At 43.4% G+C, this 22,749-nt stretch overlaps 1 protein-coding gene across 1 annotated transcript; it reads right to left on the bottom strand.

The window, feature by feature from the left end:
- Nucleotides 1–305: 305 nt before the first annotated feature.
- LOC139375535 (uncharacterized) lies at nt 306–21,048 on the bottom strand. Its single transcript, XM_071117365.1, has 25 exons — nt 20,770–21,048; nt 19,919–20,308; nt 18,673–19,742; nt 18,047–18,573; nt 17,538–17,804; nt 16,866–17,294; nt 16,165–16,587; nt 15,458–15,886; nt 14,719–15,159; nt 13,969–14,409; nt 13,081–13,509; nt 10,708–11,148; nt 9,958–10,398; nt 8,957–9,385; nt 8,219–8,659; nt 7,512–7,940; nt 6,765–7,205; nt 6,240–6,506; nt 5,866–6,123; nt 5,503–5,748; nt 5,004–5,261; nt 4,352–4,735; nt 3,998–4,267; nt 3,825–3,908; nt 306–3,677 (listed from the first exon to the last, which is right to left on the bottom strand). The coding sequence occupies exons 2-25, from the start codon at nt 20,253–20,255 to the stop codon at nt 3,611–3,613; spliced, it is 9,249 nt and encodes a 3,082-aa protein (XP_070973466.1). The 5' UTR covers nt 20,256–20,308; nt 20,770–21,048; the 3' UTR covers nt 306–3,610.
- Between the last annotated feature and the right edge of the window lie 1,701 nt (nt 21,049–22,749).

The following is a 22,749-nucleotide window of genomic DNA, read 5'->3' as shown; positions in this document are numbered from 1 at the left end:
GAGCTAGTTTAAAGAGTTAAGGTTAGGGGTTAGGGGAAGGGTTAGCTAACATGTTAAGTAGTTGAAACATTTCTAATTAGTTAAAGTAATCTTTGATGAGATTCGAATTGCACACATTTTGGATTGCAAAATGTGTGCATATTTTTCAAACATTCACTATGGGTTTTTACAAAGTGCAGGCCAAGCCATTCCATCAGAAATTCAGAACGTGTCATCTGACAGCTAGATATACCTACTTACATTTTGGAAGCTAATAGGTTGCATTTAGTTAAAATATGAGTCATAATAATTGTAATCAGAAGATAATATTAACATGTAAATATTATTGGTAACAGAATAAATATCAGAAGAATAACTGCAGATGAAATAATGCTGTAATTGAAAATCATAGATTAAATGTAGGCTACTGACATTTAATTTAAGAGCTAGAATATATTTTTTTGAGTACTTTGCCTTTCATCCAAGAGGTTATAGGTTCAAAACTCAACACTTGTGCTTTAGGTGATAAACATCGATGTCAGAATCCGAAGTGTAACGAATGTTAAGAAGTCTGTGGCTCTGGCGTTGTAGGTTTGAAACCAGTGCTGGCTCTCTATCATGGTTGCCTTAAAACTGAGCCCTCTGTTGCTGAGCAAGTAAAGGCTGCTGGGGGTAAAGGCTGCTGGGAGTAAAGGCTGCTGGGAGTAAAGGCTGCTGGGGGTAAAGGCTGCTGGGGGTAAAGACTACTGGGAGTAAAGGCTGCTGGGAGTAAAGGCTGCTGGGGGTAAAGGCTGCTGGGGGTAAAGGCTGCTGGGCGTAAAGACTACTGGGAGTAAAGGCTGCTGGGAGTAAAGGCTGCTGGGGGTAAAGGCTGCTGGGGGTAAAGGCTGCTGGGAGTACAGGCTGCTGGGAGTAAAGGCTGCTGGGAGTAAAGGCTGCTAGGGGTAAAGGCTGCTGGGAGTAAAGGCTGCTGGGGGTAAAGGCTGCTGGGAGTAAAGGCTGCTGGGGGTAAAGGCTGCTGGGGGTAAAGACTGCTGGGAGTAAAGACTACTGGGAGTAAAGGCTGCGGGGAGTAAAGGCTGCTGGGGGTAAAGGCTGCTGGGGGTAAAGGCTGCTGGGAGTAAAGGCTGCTGGGAGTAAAGGCTGCTGGGAGTAAAGGCTGCTGGGAGTAAAGGCTGCTGGGGGTAAAGGCTGCTGGGAGTAAAGGCTGCTGGGAGTAAAGGCTGCTGGGGGTAAAGGCTGCTGGGAGTAAAGGCTGCTGGGAGTAAAGGCTGCTGGGGGTAAAGGCTGCTGGGGGTAAAGGCTGCTGGGGGTAAAGGCTGCTGGGAGTAAAGGCTGCTGGGAGTAAAGGCTGCTGGGAGTAAAGGCTGCTGGGAGTAAAGGCTGCTGGGGGTAAAGGCTGCTGGGAGTAAAGGCTGCTGGGAGTAAAGGCTGCTGGGAGTAAAGGCTGCTGGGGGTAAAGGCTGCTGGGGGTAAAGGCTGCTGGGGGTAAAGGCTGCTGGGGGTAAAGGCTGCTGGGAGTAAAGGCTGCTGGGGGTAAAGGCTGCTGGGAGTAAAGGCTGCTGGGGGTACAGGCTGCTGGGGGTACAGGCTGCTGGGGGTACAGGCTGCTGGGGGTACAGGCTGCTGAGGGTACAGGCTGCTGGGAGTAAAGGCTGCTGGGAGTAAAGGCTGCTGGGAGTAAAGGCTGCTGGGGGTACAGGCTGCTGGGGGTACAGGCTGCTGGGAGTAAAGGCTGCTGGGAGTAAAGGCTGCTGGGAGTAAAGGCTGCTGGGAGTAAAGGCTGCTGGGGATACAGGCTGCTGGGAGTAAAGGCTGCTGGGAGTAAAGGCTGCTGGGAGTAAAGGCTGCTGGGGGTACAGGCTGCTGGGAGTACAGGCTGCTGGGGTTACAGGCTGCTGGGGGTACAGACTGCTGGGAGTAGCTGTGACACGTAAGATGGCTGTGCCTTGTTGGCCGGAAGAAAGCGATAAGTGGAGAGTGGTTCATCCTGGGATTCCCCTCTGCGGATATGGAACAGTAACCAGCAGTGGTTATGGAGGAAAAAGTAGACACTTTTGTTCCCGAACCACAGGATTAACCGGAGAAGGAATCCAATGCTTCTATCACCATCAGGTTAGTGCTACCAAAACCACATTGACCAGTCCAGGCTTGAATCTGTAACACCATGCTTCAAGGGCAAGAGCCACCAGCTACTTCACACGTGGAAAAGATCCCAGCATAAATCTGTGAAGGTAAAATGGGGCGGGACTAAAGGAATAAGCTAAAGACTTCGACCAACTAGTCTCATTGTACTAGTCTCATGTAGCCATACCTCCAAAATCACATTGTTGTCATGCTGGAGAATTGGAGAATTTTGTATGAGCCAAAACAGAATGGTCTGCTGGGTTCCAGCGGCTACATTTTGATTGGATGTTATATTTCAAGAAACCTCCCCCACATGCCCTTAAAAGGGAAGCTGCGTGTAATGTTCATCACAAGTCGATGAAGGCATTACAACTGCTCTACTAAATACATTTTGTTATGGTGTGTGTACATACAGCCTATGTTATACATCAGCGATTTCCTGGGCATCCTCACACACTGTTCCTCCTATGGCACTAGTGGCTACCTTTAGTGCTCCGCCAAAGCAAGGCAATTGATTGGTTTGACGTGTTGCGAGGCATCAATGGTTTCCACCCACTTGTAGCTACTTTCTGCCCTGAACTTCACCAGGGCTGCGTTCAGTATGTTTCTACGTTCTGAAACGGTTCAATTGAACGTAAACGGTGCTGTACTGAACAACCAGTTGAAAAATGGGGAGGGGTTGGGTTGTGGGTTGGAGAATGCTGTCAGCATGGCCACGGCCCTTTAAAAATAAAAATATGTCAAGCCACACCTCGCTACACCCACCAAACGTACCTCGAAGTCTGTTCAGGAACATTTCGGGGAAACGTGTCATTCAGTACAAAACGTTGCACAACATAGCAAACGTTCAAGAGAAGTCAACACATCTCTTGCTTCCTGAATAGGGAAGCTTGGTTCTCAACAGGGCTAGCCTGAGTAACAATACCATGAGGTTGACCTGCAACAAAACACTCATGTATTAAGTCTCCCACTGCAACTGTAGAACACATTCACATCAACCTGATAAATACTAGACTATAAAAGCACATATACAATCCATTCCTTCTGAAGGAATTTCACAAATTGTCAGATCACAAAAATCATCTAGTAAAAACGTTATACTACACATGTTCCTGTGTTTTTCAGAACCATGTAAGAGGTAAATAAAACTACACATTCCTATCCATTACACTCAGAACATTCCAGAGTTCTGGAGTCTCAACTATTTTTACAATACCTTAGTCCCCAAATCCCTGATGACATCACTTGCAGTTCTTCTGACACCATGATGAGGTCAGCTAAAAACTAAGGGTGTGTGGCTTTCATTCAATATTTAAGAATTGGTTAAAATTAGGATACGTTTAGTGTCCAGGTTAAGGTTGATGAGATGAGGCTTCGTAGCTACTACACCCATCTTCAACATCCATCTTCGCTTCCTCTACCTCTTCAACATCCATCTTCGCTTCCTCTACCTCTTCAACATCCATCTTCGCTTCCTCTGTCTGGACTTGGACCTGATGCTGCTTCACCAGATGTCAAACCTCTTGTCTGTCAGGAACGGACTTCTGTCCTTGATTCTGTTGCTGAAGAGCCTGTAGAGAAGAACACTATCATCATCATCATCATTATTAGTTTTAGAACATTACACTACAGACAACCACCATTAAATAGTTGCACCCAGAAAAAGAGACCATATGATCTCACGTGCACACACAAACTGACATCACACACACACTCACCGTACGGTGCGGATTGAAGTGTTGGTGGAGACCAGTTGGAGAATTCTGTCGGTCAGAGCATCAGTGATGTCATTGTGACTCAGGCTAAAATACAGAAACAGGAAGAGAATGAAGGATCAGACATTTGTCATGTAGTCACATGGACACACACACACAGAGTGAAACCCACTCACTCAAGGACTTCAACTTTGTGCAGGTGTGTGAGCAGGGGCTGTAGATGGCGGTCTGTGAGTTGGCAGTGGCTGAGGTCCAGTTCTGACAGCCCCTCTGAGTGTTCCAGAACCAGGGCCAGAGATCCACAGGCCTTTTGGTTCAGCCTGGTCTCACTGAGGTCCAGCTCCCCATCCAGGGCTCTGCACAGGGATACTGCGTTCCTCAGCACTCCCTCTTCAATCCCCTCACACACATGGTCCACCAGCTGAAGTAGCAGAGCTTTGCTGGGGCTGAGGGAACAATAACCAGAGATAACATTATGAGACAGCTCTAACTCCTACTTTTCTAAACTAGTTTGTCCTTGTGTATCTAACCTCAGCTTGACAATATGCAGGATGGGAAGCAGCTCTCTCAGTGCTCCGTGCTCCACCTCACAGTCTTTAAGGATGAGCTGCACCTGGGGCTGGTTTCGGGACTGGTTCTGGGTCGGGTTCTGAACCAGCTGTGTGCTGTGCTGGCTCTGCTTCAGAACAGAGTTTATGGCCCTACAGTGGTCAGTGGTCAGACACAGCGCCTCCCCCTGGTCGTGAGCCGACAGGTCCACAGAGGAGGAGCAGGAGAAGTCCAACCTGTGCTGCAGAGCCCTGAGCAGCTCTGCTGCTGCTGTTGTTATTGCTGAAGGTGGTGATAGTGCCCCCTGCAGGATCTGAGAGGCAGCGCAGGAGTGGAGGAAACTCAGCAACAGCATCCTGTCAACACTGCAGGAGAGAGAGAGAGAGAGCGCGAGAGAGAGAGAGCGAGAGACAGGATTCGTTTCACACCAGCACACAATAAAAACACTGATAAAACACACTACAACTCTGTGATTCACGTCAACTCCCATGCATTCCCCTTCAATTCCAACCCTGAGGGTAAGGTAAGTAAGTGCATTACACTAAGGTTAGGGTTAGTGGTTAAAATGAGTCTGACAGTGTAAAGCATCACAGTTCTATCCATTCTAGAATGGTCAAAGAGTGCCAACGAAACCTGAGTTGGGAGACTCTGTCCAGAAGAGGCAGGATGCTCTCTATCTCCCCCGGTGGTATGGAGGTCCACAGCAGGTTGACTTTGACTTGGTGGCTGTGCTGCAGGGTGAAACACAGCGCAGTACAGTCCACTCTGTCCAGCTCTCTGCTGTTCAGGTTGATCCAATGGTCTGAAGACCTCAACAAACTGGACACACAGTCACTGGCTCTACTGTCATAGATCTGTCTGATGGTGGACTTCACAAAGCTGGAACTGAGCCTGCAGAAAGATGTAGAATGGATTGTCATGGTTGTGTTAAGGTTATAAAAAGGATAACTCACATAACAACTACCTGGGTAGAACACTAATAGTTGAAGTCTATCAATATTAAATAAAGATCAAACACCTCTTGAATATAACCCTAATGATAATACAGGGTATAACTCTAAATAATGTCACTGTAAAATATTTGTTTTCTTCTTTCTAAAACGTCTTTAAATATAAAATTAAGTTCACTCACCTCTTGAATATAACCCTTCCCAGAAAGGGGAGAAGATCTGAGATGTTCTTCTCTAGAAGCCTGTTCTTCCTGAGGTCCACTGTGATGTTGTGGGTTGAATGCTGCAGCAGAGAGAGAAGCACCTCCCAGTCCAGCCTACAGGAGGTCAGGTCTCCACCAACCTTCTCCAGGAACCACCGAGTCAAGTCCTTGTCCTGAGCTTCATACACAACTACAGCCAGCTGCTGCAGAGTGTCTGAGTGCAGTCTAGGAGGTTGGAACATAAAGGCAGTAAATAACACAAATATAAATAAGAACACATACATAAGTTACTACTTCTACTTATTTCTACCACTTTTAAAAAAACAACAGCTTCAAACTGACCTGAGAGTGAGAGGGCCTTGGTGACAAAGTAGTGTGATGAGAGAGTGACCCTGGATGCAGAAGTCAGTCAGGTCCAGACACTGCACCGTCCAGAGTCTCAGCAGGGACGCCACACTACTCAGAGCCCTGGATAACACTCTCTCTGGTGGCTGGCTGCTCTTTAGGACCAGGGAGAGCTCTAGGACAGTCAGTGGAGAACCCCCTCTCCCTGTCCTCCTAGCCAGCCTGGCCAGTCTCACTGCCATGCCCACATTCAGCCTGGAATAAAATAAAATAAACTCAAGCCACTTTTAAACAGAGAAACCTTCTCAGATAAAATGCACAATAAGAAATCAAACTAAATAGACCTGTAAAATCTAGCTTACAAAACATACCTGAGCTTGTGTAGCTGTGATACATGTGTGAAGAGAAGTGAGGCTCCTTTCAGAGAGATCTTGCTGGGGGTGAGAGTGAGGTCCACTCTGGAGGCACAGAGGCCAAGCACTCTAACCACAGACCTGCAGGTTTTCCTGGGTAACTGTCCTCCCAGTGACAGGGTGGAGCCCAAGGCCTGGAGGAGAGAGGCCAACTGCTGGGCATCCTCTCTGGACCTCACAGGGATGGATTCACACACATGCTGGAAGAACCTGTCAGAATCACAGCTGAAACAGCAGAACATGAGGGACACATGAAATCAAACGACAGTTAGAATACATGAATATTGAACTGTCGCATGGAAAAGTAATACCATGTGATGTTACAGAGAAAGTTACATAATATGCCATGACATAACGTAATACGAGTTTTATAGATCAGGTATTCTGAGTAAACATTGAGGTTTCATGTTACAAGATTTCATAAAGACACATCACTATTAGCATCACATAATCACTAACCACACACATTATGTTCAGACTCACCTCAGCTGTGAGATATAGGGCAGACACTGAAGGAAACTCCTCACTTCACTCTCTTCATCTGACCAGCCTGTCAGCTGTACTGGTTTCTTCTCTGGTTGGAGTTTCAGCACTTCTAGGAGGAGGGAGGCCTTTCTCTCGGAGAGGTCTATGGACCAGACTGCAGGAGCTGACTGGTAAAGTGGCTGTAATGCTGGAAGGACACTCCGGCCTGTTTGAGTCTCATAGTCCTTCACATGTGAATACAGATCCAGCAGGAGATCACATTGAAACGACTCATCAAAATCATCCCCGTCACAGAAAGGGAAGGTTCTGTAAATACACACTGATGACACCAGCTTCAGTGTCTTCTCTCCTGACTGCTCCTCCCACTCTGCTGCTTGAGACAGGAGACCCACCAGGAACTTGATCAGCTTTGAGATATCAGACCACCATGGACAGAAACTGCAACAAGGACAGTAACAGCTGATTCAGACATGGATGGACACGTGAAACCAGTCATCGCTAAAATATATATGAAGCAGTTATACATTTACATAAATGTACTTCTGTTTGATGAAAAAAATTATTTTAGAGAAATTCAAAATATATATGTGTGACATTTCTTAATGCAACATGTTCATTCAGGAAATCTGAGTATAAATGTTACCAGATTCACCAACATTTGAACTTTTATATTTACCAGGTTTCTAAAAGACAATAATCATTAGCATCACATAATCACTAACCACCACACATGTTCAGACTCACCTCAGCTGTGAGATGTAGGGCAGACACTGAAGGAAACGCCTCACTTCAATCTCTTCATCTGACCAGCCTTTTAGCTCTATGGATTTCTTCTCTGGTTGGAGTTTCAGCACTTCTAGGAGGAGGGAAGCCTTTCTCTCTCTGAGGTCTATGGACCAGACTGCAGGAGCTGACTGGTAAACTGTCTGTAATGCTGGAAGGACACTCCTGCCTGTTTGAGTCTCATAGTCCTTCACATGAGAGTACAGATCCAGTAGGAGATCCCATTTCCGACCCTGATAAACTTCAGACAGTGACAACACTTTCTCTACAGTTGTTTGTATGGTTTCTCTCTCATGGAGGGCTGCTTGAAGACACAGATTCAGTAGGAATGTCTTCTCTCTCTTTCTCCACTCTTCAGGTGATCCTATCTGATCCTGTGGTGGAGCAAACCTGAACAAACAGTGTAACATTAAAGAGATGAAGAAAGTGTTGGATGGAGGATATGAATTTTGAATGGTTACATTATAGTAGATAAAGTAGAACTATCTCTCTGCACTCATCATGCACTTCCATTGTTCCGTAGACTACAAAGTAAGATTGCATCTTTTCAAAACAGTATGTGTATACTTAGCATATTAGGCTAATGCAGAAAGCTACAAACAAACCTCTCTAAAGGGAAATAAAGGGACAGACAACTACAATCCATGAACTGTACTGATTCAACTCACCTCAGCTGTGAGATGTAGGGCAGACACTGAAGGAAACTCCTCAACTCAATTTCTTCATCTGACCAGCCTTTCAGCTCTACTGATTTCTTCTCTGGTTGGAGTTTCAGCACTTCTAGGAGGAGGGAGACCTTTCTCTCTCTGAGGTCTATGGACCAGACTGCAGGAGCTGGCTGGTAAAGTGGCTGTAATTCTGGAAGGATACTCCTGCCTGTTTGAGTCTCATAGTCCTCCACATGTAAGTACAGATCCAGAAGGAGATCCCATTGAAACGACTCATCAAAATAAACCTTGTCACAGAAAGGGAAGGTTCTGTAAGTACACACTGATGACACCAGCTTCAGTGTCTTCTCTCCTGACTGCTCCTCCCACTCTGCTGCTTGAGACAGGAGACCCACCAGGAACTTGATCAGCTTTGAGGGATCAGACCACCATGGACAGAAACTGCAACAAGGACAGTAACAGCTGATTCAGACATGGATGGACACATGAAACCAGTCATTGCTAAAATATATATGAAGTAGTTATACATTTACATAATGTGCTTCTGTTTTATGAAAAATATATAATTTTAGATAGACATTGTTAATTCATGTGACATTTTGTATGTCCATTCAGGAAATCTGAGTATAAATGTTACCAGATTCACCAACACTTGAACTTTTATATTTACCAGGTTTCTAAAAGACAATAATCATTAGCATCACATAATCACTAACCACCACACATGTTCAGACTCACCTCAGCTGTGAGATGTAGGGCAGACACTGAAGGAAACTCCTCACTTCACTCCCTTCATCTGACCAGCCTTTCAGCTCTACTGGTTTCTTCTCTGGTTGGAGTTTCAGCACTTCTAGGAGGAGGGAGACCTTTCTCTTTCTGAGGTCTATGGACCAGACTGCAGGAGCTGACTGGTAAACTGGCTGTAATGCTGGAAGGACACTCCTGCCTGTTTGAGTCTCATAGTCCTTCACATGAGAGTACAGATCCAGCAGGAGATCCCATTTCCGACCCTGATAAACTTCAGACAGTGACAACACTTTCTCTACAGTTGTTTGTATGGTTTCTCTCTCATGGAGGGCTGCTTGAAGACACAGATTCAGTAGGAATGTCTTCTCTCTCTTTCTCCACTCTTCAGGGGATCTTCTCTGATACTGTGGTGGAGTAAAACTGCATGAACAGTTTAACAACAAATAGATGAATATGTGAGATATAATCTGCATTTCAGATGGTCACATTATGTCAGGTAAAATAACATGACTATCTTTCTAAACTCATCATCCACTTCAACTGTTCCTTATAATCTTCACCACAAAGTAAGATTGTATATTTTCAAAACTCATCATCCACTTCAACTGTTCCTTATAATCATCACCACAAAGTAAGATTGTATCTTTTCAAAACTCATCATCCACTTCAACTGTTCCTTATAATCATCACCACAAAGTAAGATTGTATCTTTCCAAAACAGTATGTGTATGTTTAGCATATTCGGTTGTTACGAACAAACTTCCTTTTTAAAAGGGAAATACAGGGACAGACAACAATCCCTCAGCTGTACTGATCCAACTCACCTGAGCTGTACTGATCCAACTCACCTGAGCTGTACTGATCCAACTCACCTGAGCTGTACTGATCCAACTCACCTGAGCTGTACTGATCCAACTCACCTGAGCTGTACTGATCCAACTCACCTGAGCTGTACTGATCCAACTCACCTGAGCTGTACTGATCCAACTCACCTCAGCTGTGAGATGTAGGGCAGACACTGAAGGAAACTCCTCACTTCACTCTCTTCATCTGACCAGCCTTTCAGCTGTACTGGTTTCTTCTCTGATTGGAGTTTCAGCACTTCTAGGAGGTGGGAGGCCTTTCTCTCTGAGAGGTCTATGGACCAGACTGCAGGAGCTGACTGGTAAAGTGGTCTCAATGATGGAAGGACACTCCTGCCTGTTTTAGTCTCATAGTCCTCCACATGTGAGTACAGATCCAGCAGGAGATCACATTGAAACCACTTATCCTCATCATCCCCGTCACAGAAAGGGAAGGTTCTGTAAGTACACACTGATGACACCAGCTTCAGTGTCTTCTCTCCTGACTGCTCCTCCCACTCTGCTGCTTGAGACAGGAGACCCACCAGGAACTTGATCAGCTTTGAGATATCAGACCACCATGGACAGAAACTGCAACAAGGACAGTAACAGCTGATTCAGACATGGATGGACACATGAAACCAGTCATTGCTAAAATATATATGAAGTAGTTATACATTTACATAAATGTACTTCTGATTTATGAAAAAATATATAATTTTAGAGAAATTAACTATATCTATGTGTGACATTTCTTAATGCAACATGTTCATTCAGGAAATCTGAGTATAAATGTTACCAGATTCACCAACATTTGAACTTTTATATTTACCAGGTTTCTAAAAGACAATAATCACTAGCATCACATAATCACTAACCACCACACATGTTCAGACTCACCTCAGCTGTGAGATGTAGGGCAGACACTGAAGGAAACTCCTCACTTCACTCCCTTCATCTGACCAGTCCCACAGCGCTACTGATTTCTTCTCTGGTTGGAGTTTCAGCACTTCTAGGAGGAGGGAGACATTTCTCTTTCTGAGATCTATGAACCAGACTGCAGGAGCTGGCTGGTAAAGTGGCTGTAATGCTGGAAGGACACTCCTGCCTGTTTGAGTCTCATAGTCCTTCACATGTGAATACAGATCCAGCAGGAGATCCCATTGAAACGACTCATCAAAATAATCCTCGTCACAGAAAGGGAAGGTTCTGTAAGTACACACTGATGACACCAGCTTCAGTGTCTTCTCTCCTGACTGCTCCTCCCACTCTGCTGCTTGAGACAGGAGACCCACCAGGAACTTGATCAGCTTTGAGGGATCAGACCACCATGGATAGAAACTGCAACAAGGACAGTAACAGCTGATTCAGACATGGATGGACACGTGAAACAAGTCATCACTAAAATATATGTGAAGTAGTTATACAGTGCCCTGTGAAAGTATTCGGCCCCCTTGAACTTTGCGACCTTTTGCCACATTTCAGGCTTCAAACATAAAGATATAAAACTGTATTTGTTTGTGAAGAATCAACAACAAGTGGGACACAATCATGAAGTGGAACGACATTTATTGGATATTTCAAACTTTTTTAACAAATCAAAAACTGAAAAATTGGGCGTGCAAAATTATTCAGCCCCTTTACTTTCAGTGCAGCAAACTCTCTCCAGAAGTTCAGTGAGGATCTCTGAATGATCCAATGTTGACCTAAATGACTAATGATGATAAATACAATCCACCTGTGTGTAATCAAGTCTCCGTATAAATGCACCTGCACTGTGATAGTCTCAGAGGTCCGTTAAAAGCGCAGAGAGCATCATGAAGAAAAAGGAACACACCAGGCAGGTCCGAGATACTGTTGTGAAGAAGTTTAAAGCATGATTTGGATACGAAAAGATTTCCCAAGCTTTAAACATCCCAAGGAGCACTGTGCAAGCGATAATATTGAAATGGAAGGAGTATCAGACCACTGCAAATCTACCAAGACCTGGCCGTCCCTCTAAACTTTCAGCTCATACAAGGAGAAGACTGATCAGAGATGCAGCCAAGTGGCCCATGATCACTCTGGATGAACTGCAGAGATCTACAGCTGAGGTGGGAGACTCTGTCCATAGGACAACAATCAGTCGTATATTGCACAAATCTGGCCTTTATGGAAGAGTGGCAAGAAGAAAGCCATTTCTTAAAGATATCCATAAAAAGTGTTGTTTAAAGTTTGCCACAAGCCACCTGGGAGACACACCAAACATGTGGAAGAAGGTGCTCTGGTCAGATGAAACCAAAATTGAACTGTTTGGCAACAATGCAAAACGTTATGTTTGGCGTAAAAGCAACACAGCTGAACACACCATCCCCACTGTCAAACATGGTGGTGGCAGCATCATGGTTTGGGCCTGTTTTTCTTCAGCAGGGACAGGGAAGATGGTTAAAATTGATGGGAAGATGGATGGAGCCAAATACAGGACCATTCTGGAAGAAAACCTGATGGAGTCTGCAAAAGACCTGAGACTGGGACGGAGATTTGTCTTCCAACAAGACAATGATCCAAAACATAAAGCAAAATCTACAATGGAATGGTTCAAAAATAAACATATCCAGGTGTTAGAATGGCCAAGTAAAAGTCCAGACCTGAATCCAATCGAGAATCTGTGGAAAGAACTGAAAACTGCTGTTCACAAACGCTCTCCATCCAACCTAACTGAGCTCGAGCTGTTTTGCAAGGAGGAATGGGAAAAAATTTCAGTCTCTCGATGTGCAAAACTGATAGAGACATACCCCAAGCGACTTACAGCTGTAATCGCAGCAAAATGTGGCGCTACAAAGTATTAACTTAAGGGGGCTGAATAATTTTGCACGCCCAATTTTTCAGTTTTTGATTTGTTAAAAAAGTTTGAAATATCCAATAAATGTCGTTCCACTTCATGATTGTTTCCCACTTGTTGTTGATTCTTCACAAAAAAATACAGTTTTATATCTTTATGTTTGAAGCCTGAAATGTGGCAAAAGGTCGCAAAGTTCAAGGGGGCCGAATACTTTCGCAAGGCACTGTACATTTACATAAATGTACTTCTGATTTATGAAAAAATATATAATTTTAGAGAAATTAACAATATCTATGTGTGACATTTCTTAATGCAACATGTTCATTCAGGAAATCTGAGTATAAATGTTACCAGATCCACCAACACTTGAAGTTTAATATTTACCAGGTTTCTAAAAGACAATAATCACTAGCATCACATAATCACTAACCACCACACATGTTCAGACTCACCTCAGCTGTGAGATGTAGGGCAGACACTGAAGGAAACTCCTCACTTCACTCTCTTCATCTGACCAGTCCCACAGCTCTACTGATTTCTTCTCTGGTTGGAGTTTCAGCACTTCAAGGAGGAGGGAAGCCTTTCTCTCTGAGAGGTCTATGGACCAGACTGCAGGAGCTGACTGGTAAACTGTCTGTAATGCTGGAAGGACACTCCTGCCTGTTTTAGTCTCATAGTCCTTCACATGAGAGTACAAATCCAGCAGGAGATCCCATTTCCGACCCTGATAAACTTCAGACAGTGACAACACTTTCTCTACAGTTGTTTGTATGGTTTCTCTCTCATGGAGGGCTGCTTGAAGACACAGATTCAGTAGGAATGTCTTCTCTCTCTTTCTCCACTCTTCAGGGGATCTTCTCTGATACTGTGGTGGAGTAAAACTGCATGAACAGTTTAACAACAAATAGATGAATATGTGAGATATAATCTGCATTTCAGATGGTCACATTATGTCAGGTAAAATAACATGACTATCTTTCTAAACTCATCATCCACTTCAACCGTTCCTTATAATCTTCACCACAAAGTAAGATTGTATCTTTTCAAAACTCATCATCCACTTCAACTGTTCCTTATAATCATCACCACAAAGTAAGATTGTATCTTTTCAAAACAGTATGTGTATGTTTAGCATATTCGGTTGTTACGAACAAACTTCCTTTTTAAAAGTGAAATAATGGGACAGACAACAATCCCTGAGCTGTACTGATCCAACTCACCTGAGCTGTACTGATCCAACTCACCTGAGCTGTACTGATCCAACTCACCTGAGCTGTACTGATCCAACTCACCTGAGCTGTACTGATCCAACTCACCTGAGCTGTACTGATCCAACTCACCTCAGCTGTGAGATGTAAGGCAGACACTGAAGGAAACTCCTCACTTCACTCTCTTCATCTGACCAGCCTTTCAGCTGTACTGGTTTCTTCTCTGGTTGGAGTTTCAGCACTTCTAGGAGGAGGGAGGCCTTTCTCTCTGAGAGGTCTATGGACCAGACTGCAGGAGCTGACTGATAAAGTGGTCTCAATGATGGAAGGACACTCCTGCCTGTTTTAGTCTCATAGTCCTCCACATGTGAGTACAGATCCAGCAGGAGATCACATTGAAACCACTCATCCTCATCATCCCCGTCACAGAAAGGGAAGGTTCTGTAAGTACACACTGATGATACCAGCTTCAGTGTCTTCTCTCCTGACTGCTCCTCCCACTCTGCTGCTTGAGACAGGAGACCCACCAGGAACTTGATCAGCTTTGAGATATCAGACCACCATGGACAGAAACTGCAACAAGGACAGTAACAGCTGATTCAGACATGGATGGACACATGAAACCAGTCATTGCTAAAATATATGTGAAGTAGTTATACATTTACATAAATGTCCTTCTGATTTATGAAAAAATATATAATTTTAGAGAAATTAACTATATCTATGTGTGACATTTCTTAATGCAACATGTTCATTCAGGAAATCTGAGTATAAATGTTACCAGATTCACCAACATTTGAACTTTTATATTTACCAGGTTTCTAAAAGACAATAATCATTAGCATCACATAATCACTAACCACCACACATGTTCAGACTCACCTCAGCTGTGAGATGTAGGGCAGACACTGAAGGAAACTCCTCACTTCACTCCCTTCATCTGACCAGTCCCACAGCTCTACTGATTTCTTCTCTGGTTGGAGTTTCAGCACTTCTAGGAGGAGGGAAGCCTTTCTCTCTCTGAGGTCTATGAACCAGACTGCAGGAGCTGGCTGGTAAAGTGGCTGTAATGCTGGAAGGACACTCCTGCCTGTTTGAGTCTCATAGTCCTTCACATGTGAATACAGATCCAGCAGGAGATCCCATTGAAACGACTCATCAAAATAATCCTCGTCACAGAAAGGGAAGGTTCTGTAAGTACACACTGATGACACCAGCTTCAGTGTCTTCTCTCCTGACTGCTCCTCCCACTCTGCTGCTTGAGACAGGAGACCCACCAGGAACTTGATCAGCTTTGAGGGATCAGACCACCATGGATAGAAACTGCAACAAGGACAGTAACAGCTGATTCAGACATGGATGGACACATGAAACCAGTCATCACTAAAATATATGTGAAGTAGTTGTACATTTATATAATGCACTGTTGTTTATATTATTTTAGAGAAATTCAAAATATCTATGTGTGACATTTTGCAATGCAACATGTTCATTCAGGAAATCTGAGTATAAATGTTACCAGATTCACAAAAAAAATTTACTTTTATATTTACCAGGTTTCTAAAAGACAATAATCACTAGCATCACATAATCACTAACCACCACACATGTTCAGACTCACCTCAGCTGTGAGATGTAGGGCAGACACTGAAGGAAACTCCTCACTTCACTCTCTTCATCTGACCAGTCCCACAGCTCTACTGATTTCTTCTCTGGTTGGAGTTTCAGCACTTCTAGGAGGAGGGAAGCCTTTCTCTCTCTGAGGTCTATGGACCAGACTGCAGGAGCTGACTGGTAAACTGTCTGTAATGCTGGAAGGACACTCCTGCCTGTTTGAGTCTCATAGTCCTTCACGTGAGAGTACAGATGCAGCAAGAGCTCCCATTTCTGATTGTGATAAACTTCAGACAGTGACAACACTTTCTCTACAGTTGTTTGTATGGTTTCTCTCTCATGGAGGGCTGCTTGAAGACACAGATTCAGTAGGAATGTCTTCTCTCTCTTTCTCCACTCTTCAGGTGATCCTATCTGATCCTGTGGTGGAGCAAACCTGAACAAACAGTGTAACATTAAAGAGATGAAGAAAGTGTTGGATGGAGGATATGAATTTTGAATGGTTACATTATAGTAGATAAAGTAGAACTATCTCTCTGCACTCATCATGCACTTCAATTGTTCCGTAGACTACAAAGTAAGATTGCATCTTTTCAAAACAGTATGTGTATACTTAGCATATTAGGCTAATGCAGAAAGCTACAAACAAACCTCTCTAAAGGGAAATAAAGGGACAGACAACTACAATCCATGAACTGTACTGATTCAACTCACCTCAGATGTGAGATGTAGGGCAGACACTGAAGGAAACTCCTCACTTCACTCCCTTCATCTGACCAGCCTTTCAGCTCTACTGATTTCTTCTCTGGTTGGAGTTTCAGCACTTCTAGGAGGAGGGAGACCTTTCTCTCTGAGAGGTCTATGGACCAGACTGCAGGAGCTGACTGGTAAAGTGGCTGTAATGCTGGAAGGGTGCCTGTTTGAGTCTCATAGTCCTTCACATGAGAGTACAGATCCAGCAGGAGCTCCCATTTCTGATCGTGATAAACTTCAGACAGTGACAACACTTTCTCTACAGTTGTTTGTATGGTTTCTCTCTCATGGAGGGCTGTTTGAAGACACAGATTTAGTAGGAATGTCTTCTCTCTCTTTCTCCACTCTTCAGGTGATCCTATCTGATCCTGTGGTGGAGCAAACCTGAACAAACAGTGTAACATTAAAGAGATGAAGAAAGTGTTGGATGGAGGATATGAATTTTGAATGGTTACATTATAGTAGATAAAGTACAACTATCTCTCTGCACTCATCATGCACTTCAATTGTTCCGTAGACTACAAAGTAAGATTGCATCTTTTCAAAACAGTATGTGTATACTTAGCATATTAGGCTAATGCAGAAAGCTACAAACAAACCTCTCTAAAGGGAAATAAAGGGACAGACAACTACAATCCATGAACTGTACTGATTCAACTCACCTCAGATGTGAGATGTAGGGCAGACACTGAAGGAAACTCCTCACTTCAATCTCTTCATCTGACCAGCCTTTCAGCTCTATGGATTTTTTCTCTGGTTGGAGTTTCAGCACTTCTAGGAGGAGGGAGACCTTTCTCTCTCTGAGGTCTATGGACCAGACTGCAGGAGCTGGCTGGTAAAGTGGTCTCAATGATGGAAGGATACTTCTGCCTGCTTGTTTCCTATTGTACTTCACATGTGAGTACAGATCCAGCAGGATGTCATATCTTTCAGTTTGATACACAGAGAACAGTGACAGCAGTGTGTTCACAGCACCCTGGAACGTTTCTCTGTGACATAATCCTGCTTGTAGACACAAATCTAGTAGGACTGCTTTCTCTTCTGTCTCTAGTTTTTCAGGGGATTCTCTCTGATCTTGCAGTGGGGTAAAACTGTGAACCATAAAGCATAAGAAAGTCTTTTTTTAGATACTGTAAATACAGGTAGAAAGTGACTGCCTCTTTTACAGGCTAAATGCTGTTGCCATGTGTCTTGTTGTATTGTTGCAGTGACTTCTTTGTCTAGATATTAACCTCTTGATATTTACATTGACAACCTATGTTTTTAATCGACTTAAATGAATTAATAGTCACAAAGACATTGAATAAATATATCCTGGCAGTGTAAACACTCACTGGAGTTTGTTGATATGTGTTAAACACTTTAAAATGGTCTTGTTGAGAGCCTCACTGAGAAGAGTTCTCCGATCCCAGTGTAGACAGAGGTTAACCCTCTCTAGGCTCTGCTTCATCACTTCTTCTGCTCTCTCAAACACTCGTCTTTCACCCAGGAATGGAAGGTGCAACTCATTTCCACAGAGCCCAAGTAAGCTAGTGAAGTCAATGTCTGCCTCGCTGCGCAGCAAAGTTGTCCAGAGTTGACACAGCATTGAGGGGTCAGATCTATGATCAGAAAAGGGTTTTAAAATAGAGTTTATTATAATTACATTTGTCAAAAAGTTTCAAAGTAGCATGAAACAGAGGTGTTTATAACTCAGTATCTGAGTGGAGGAGAATACAACATATAAATGTATCATGTTTAGGATAAGGTTAGCCTTATCCTCATTTTTATTTATTGACTAGTTAATTGGAAATAAATTGGTGCATTAGATAACTAAATTACACAAATACATAACAAATATTACCTGAGATATCGGACATTCTTCAGAGAGCCCAGTATCAGCCTTAGTCCTTGGTCTGACACAGTGCAGCTGTTCAGGTCCAAGTCAACCTTTCTCTCTGCAGACTGACTGATCATATAGGAGACTGCACAGCACTGGTGAGGATCAAGATGTTCTTCATCCAGGTCTAGAGTGTAGTCCAGTTTGTCCAGAAGAAGCAAACAGGCCTCAGTAGACTGAGATTCATACAAGCACTGACATAAAAACAGAAGATCTATCTCAAACTCAGGAGCACCACCTTCTGCATGATCTTGGTTTGTTTGAAGTGGAAGAAATGTGTTCACCACTTCCTTGAAGAACCAATCTGATGTCTTCTTGATCTGTTGAGCTGGAACTAGACCATTTACCAATCGAATATTCCTCTCATTCAGAAGCCCACACATGAAAGGAACCATGTGTTTTGTATGTTTCCATTCTTCAGTCTGGCACTTCTGTAGAACCTCTCTGATTTTGTCTGGATTCTGTAAGAGCCAAAGGGCACCAAAGAACTCCTGCATTGTGTAATGGAGAAATGCAGAGTAAGTGTCTGATACTGTGGGCTCGACCATAATCATAAGAGCCCCCAAGAAAGAAAACTCGACACTGCTTACTTCGCAGCTCAGTTCTGTCAAGTTCATCGTTTTTTGCTGTGTTGCATCGAAAGCCATTTCTGCTAAAGACAATATTTTTTCTCTGTTTTCTGCGAGACACTTGTCGAGATCATTCATCTGTTTGCCACTGTGTTTTAGGATGCAGTAACGGAGGATGTTGATGTACATCTTAGTTGTAGGCCATGGCTGCTTAGAAGCCTCTTGGGTGGAATAATACATGCAGGCAACCACCATCAATGCATACATCGGGACATGGCACAGACTGAACAACTCTAGGTTGTTTAACACAATGCTCAAGGAATCATGGTTTGGCGTAGGGTTAGGCTCAGCACTCAACATCTTTGTTAAGTAAGCCCGGATGGACTCATTACTGAACCCTTTCACCTCCACTCTGAACGAGGGCCAGTCTGTCAGGAAGTCTCCTGATGGAACCTCTGGTCTGCATGTGATCACAATCTTTGCATCAAGGAGGAGGTCCTTGTCCACAAGTTTCTTTATCACCGAATGAGAGGAGAGGTCTGTGATTCCATCAAAAATGATGACAACGTTTTCAGAGTTCTTCTTAATATCCTGTAACACTTCTTCTCTACTTTCTTCTGGCTCACTGTACATGTTAAAGAGAAGGTCCTCCAGTCTCATGGGATGTGTGCTGGGTGAAATGTCTCTCACATCAAAGTAAAACATGTAATCTAGTTCTCTGTGATCTTTCTGTGCCCAGAGGTTCAACATTTGATGGGCGACTGCTGTCTTTCCAATTCCAGGTTTTCCAACTAAGAGGATCCTTCTCTTGGGTGTTTTAAGCAGGTCAGTCGGGGACGTTTCCTGTTTGGCCACGGGGATGAAGCTCTTTAGCTTTTTAGGGCGAGCTTTCTTGCATCTTTTGCTCTTCGTTTCGATTTTAGAGAGAGATGAAGGCACGTCTGTATCTAACACAAGAGGGGTGTAAGAGAAAGTCACCTCATTTCTACACCTCTCTGGTAGGAGACTACAGCTTTGTCTCCATGCAGCCTCTGTGATCTTTCGAGCTTTACATTTCAGCTGTGACTGATATCTGTGACAGGGTTTTGAACCTAAAATAATGATACAAAGGAAAAGCGAGAGTAAATGCACTGTGCCAACAGAAACCCTGTCCACCCGATGCACACAGTAAGCTAAATCAAACACACCTAAAAAAATATATATTTTCTGCCCAGCCAATTGTATACTATGTACTGGATACTAATTGTATAATATAATAATCACTTGCCAACAAGGTAGTCTGACATCTCTGGGTCTTCCTTGAAGGGGAAGCAGCTGATCCATTGCTGTAAGTCAGCGTTGTCTAAGGTCCTCTTCCTTGTGATGTCTAGAATCATCAGTAACTCGTAGCATGCAGCTTCTCCTTTGGCCGTGACCCAGTCCAGTATTTTTCTGGTTTGGTCAAAACGGTCAACTTCTGCCTGAATTTTACTGACTTCCTCCTCCTGAAGAACCTTGCGCTGGAACAGGTTTTCCACAATGAGGGACAGATTCTGGAGCCTTTCAACAAGGAGTCTCCTTCCATTTTGAATGTACTCTAAAGCGGATTGCCTTGTACAAGCCATGTCACCGGGTGTGATTCTGCCCCATCACTGGTATGTCACAACATGAAGGATATCTAGAAGATAGTATATAGTCAGTCAATAGTCGAACAGTCAAATAATGAGGTTTATTTACTCAAAAAAATCTTCTATTTTGAAAAAACATACCCCAACTGAATGTCAATTTATCAATTTATCTATGTGTTAAAACAGGCTTATATTTGGGGTTTTGATTTGGTTCGAACATTGATGTATGACAGTTAAACTATGGTCATTGGGCATGTATTAATCTCTGTTAACCCAGAAGTAAATCCCGCACTTGTGTTTACACATATTAGAAATGGAGAATTCCGCAGCAGGACCAACTCATGGAAAGAGCAGTTGTCTTTAATGTATATGTTCCATGGGTATATAGCCACAAACTTGCCAAATAATTCGCATTTAATAGTTAAAAAAAATAGGTAGTAGGACAAAGGCTGGGCACAGCAGATCATGTGTTGGTTTCACAATCCGTTATCGATTGTTAGAAAAGCCTTACCTTGTCCCCAAAATCTTTCTCGCGTCGTATTTCAGTGAGCTCGTGTAGCTTTAGCTATTTGTACTTTCACTTATACTTCGGCGTATAAAAACATTATTTGGGCGACGTTTGGCTACTAAACGGGGTGTTGTTGTATCACTAAAACTGCGCGCGTTGGTTTTAAAAACTAATACAGAGAAGAAAGGAGATAGGGGGTGAGTAGATAAGAGAGGGGTGAGAGGAAAGAGAGAGAAAAACAGTACATGCCAGGGTTGACTTCACAAGTGCATAGCGTAGCACAATGTTTTGCAACGAAAACGAGCGTTTCTCAGGTTAGTCCCGCCCCGTTTCTGCCCGTTTATTTCCGTTTGGATCTTAATGAATACACCCCACTTTAGATCCGGAATGTGAGCGAACGGCCGAGTGAACGTCGAACATCAAAACAACGTCCTAAAAAGCCCACCGAGTTCATGAGCTGGTCAAAAAAAATCTCCATAGACAGTATATTAGGCCTACCCAGATATCCTGAAAGTGAATTCTGAGCAGAATTCTGCATTTAAATTGGACAATTATGTAATTACATGATAACATTAATATGTGGCCTAACTAAGACAACACATAGGCTAAGTGTAGGGTACCTGCCATAAGTATTCAGTAAAATGAATCCTTCCTCCTCCTCTATGACAGATCCAGCCTCTCCAACCTAGTGTGTGTGTGTGTTGGGTACAGCAGAAGAAACGTTGCCATCTTGTGTGGATAATAAAGTATTTTTCTTCTCCTATACAAGTTAAACATTAGAATTATTCAGTACAGATTCCCCCAGACCAGTTATGTCTGATCAGTGCATTGAAGAAGGATGGATAGCCTGGCTACCTATTCACATTGCTCCGACCAACTGACATTTCTTCTCTAAGATGAGTATGGATTTGCCACCCTAGAACGCAAACTCATTCTGACTGTTCTGATTGGTTCCAGAAACCGAAGGGATGGGCCAGAACTAGCCTACAAATTGACAATTTCAGACCACAGTTAGATTACCCTAAATTTGACTGGTCCCCCAGGAAGACATGCTGACGTCATGGTAACACTCCTCTTCTCCCCTCTTTCCTCTCTTTCCTCTCATCCCTTTCTCTTCACCTCTCTCTGCTTTCTTCTCTGTTTGCATTAGTTTTCAAAACCAAAGTGCCCAATTACAAGGATCTGTCCAGAAACAACCCCTAGCCTAGCGCCTAGACACTTCTCCCCTAACCCATATCCCCTAGACACCAGTGTAGATCTAAGAGCATTGTACAGACGTTAGAGATATCTTGCTAACACTAATTCAATCCCTTTAGATCTACACTAGTGTCTAAAATGATGTCAGGCCCAGTGGGGAAGAAGGGAAGGTGTACGTCCCAAATGGCACCTTATTCCCTGCACAGGGCTCTGGTAAAAAAGTAGTGCACTGGAAAGGGAATAGTGCACCTTTTGGGACTCATTCCAAGGGGTTGTGGTTAGAGATTGTTTTTAGACTGAGTTCCACATGGTGCCTTCCTCTAAGACGATTTGTCACAAAACGATGCGTCTGAAAATGTAAACAGAAAATAAAGACGTCAACGAAAACCCAACTTAACAGAAATTCCCACTAGACAGTAATTATTACAATACAAACATTTAGAAAAATTAACCAGGGTTCTTTTTTCTTCTCCTCATTCCTCCTTTTCTATATAACATGTCAGACTGTGTATTCCAAATAGCACCCTATTCCCCTTATAGTGCACTACTTTTGACCAGGGCCAAAAAGCACCCTCTAGTGAAGTGGAGCGTTTCTTTACAGTTAAATTAGGGTTGTAAAATTCCTCTAACAAACATTTTTGTCAAGTCATTTAGCCTAATTAATGACTGATCAGGCTACATGCATTGGATTCCCAATCATCTGCAGAGCCACACTATTGGCTGCTGTCAGCCCTCCTCTCTGGTTGTGACTAGATGGAGTACAGCTACGACCGGATGTTACTTTTC

Source organism: Oncorhynchus clarkii, chromosome 19, assembly GCF_045791955.1.
Source record: "Oncorhynchus clarkii lewisi isolate Uvic-CL-2024 chromosome 19, UVic_Ocla_1.0, whole genome shotgun sequence".
NCBI lineage: Eukaryota > Metazoa > Chordata > Actinopteri > Salmoniformes > Salmonidae > Oncorhynchus > Oncorhynchus clarkii.
Note: the sequence above shows the minus strand (reverse complement) of the source record. Positions and strands in the feature narration are given on the sequence as shown.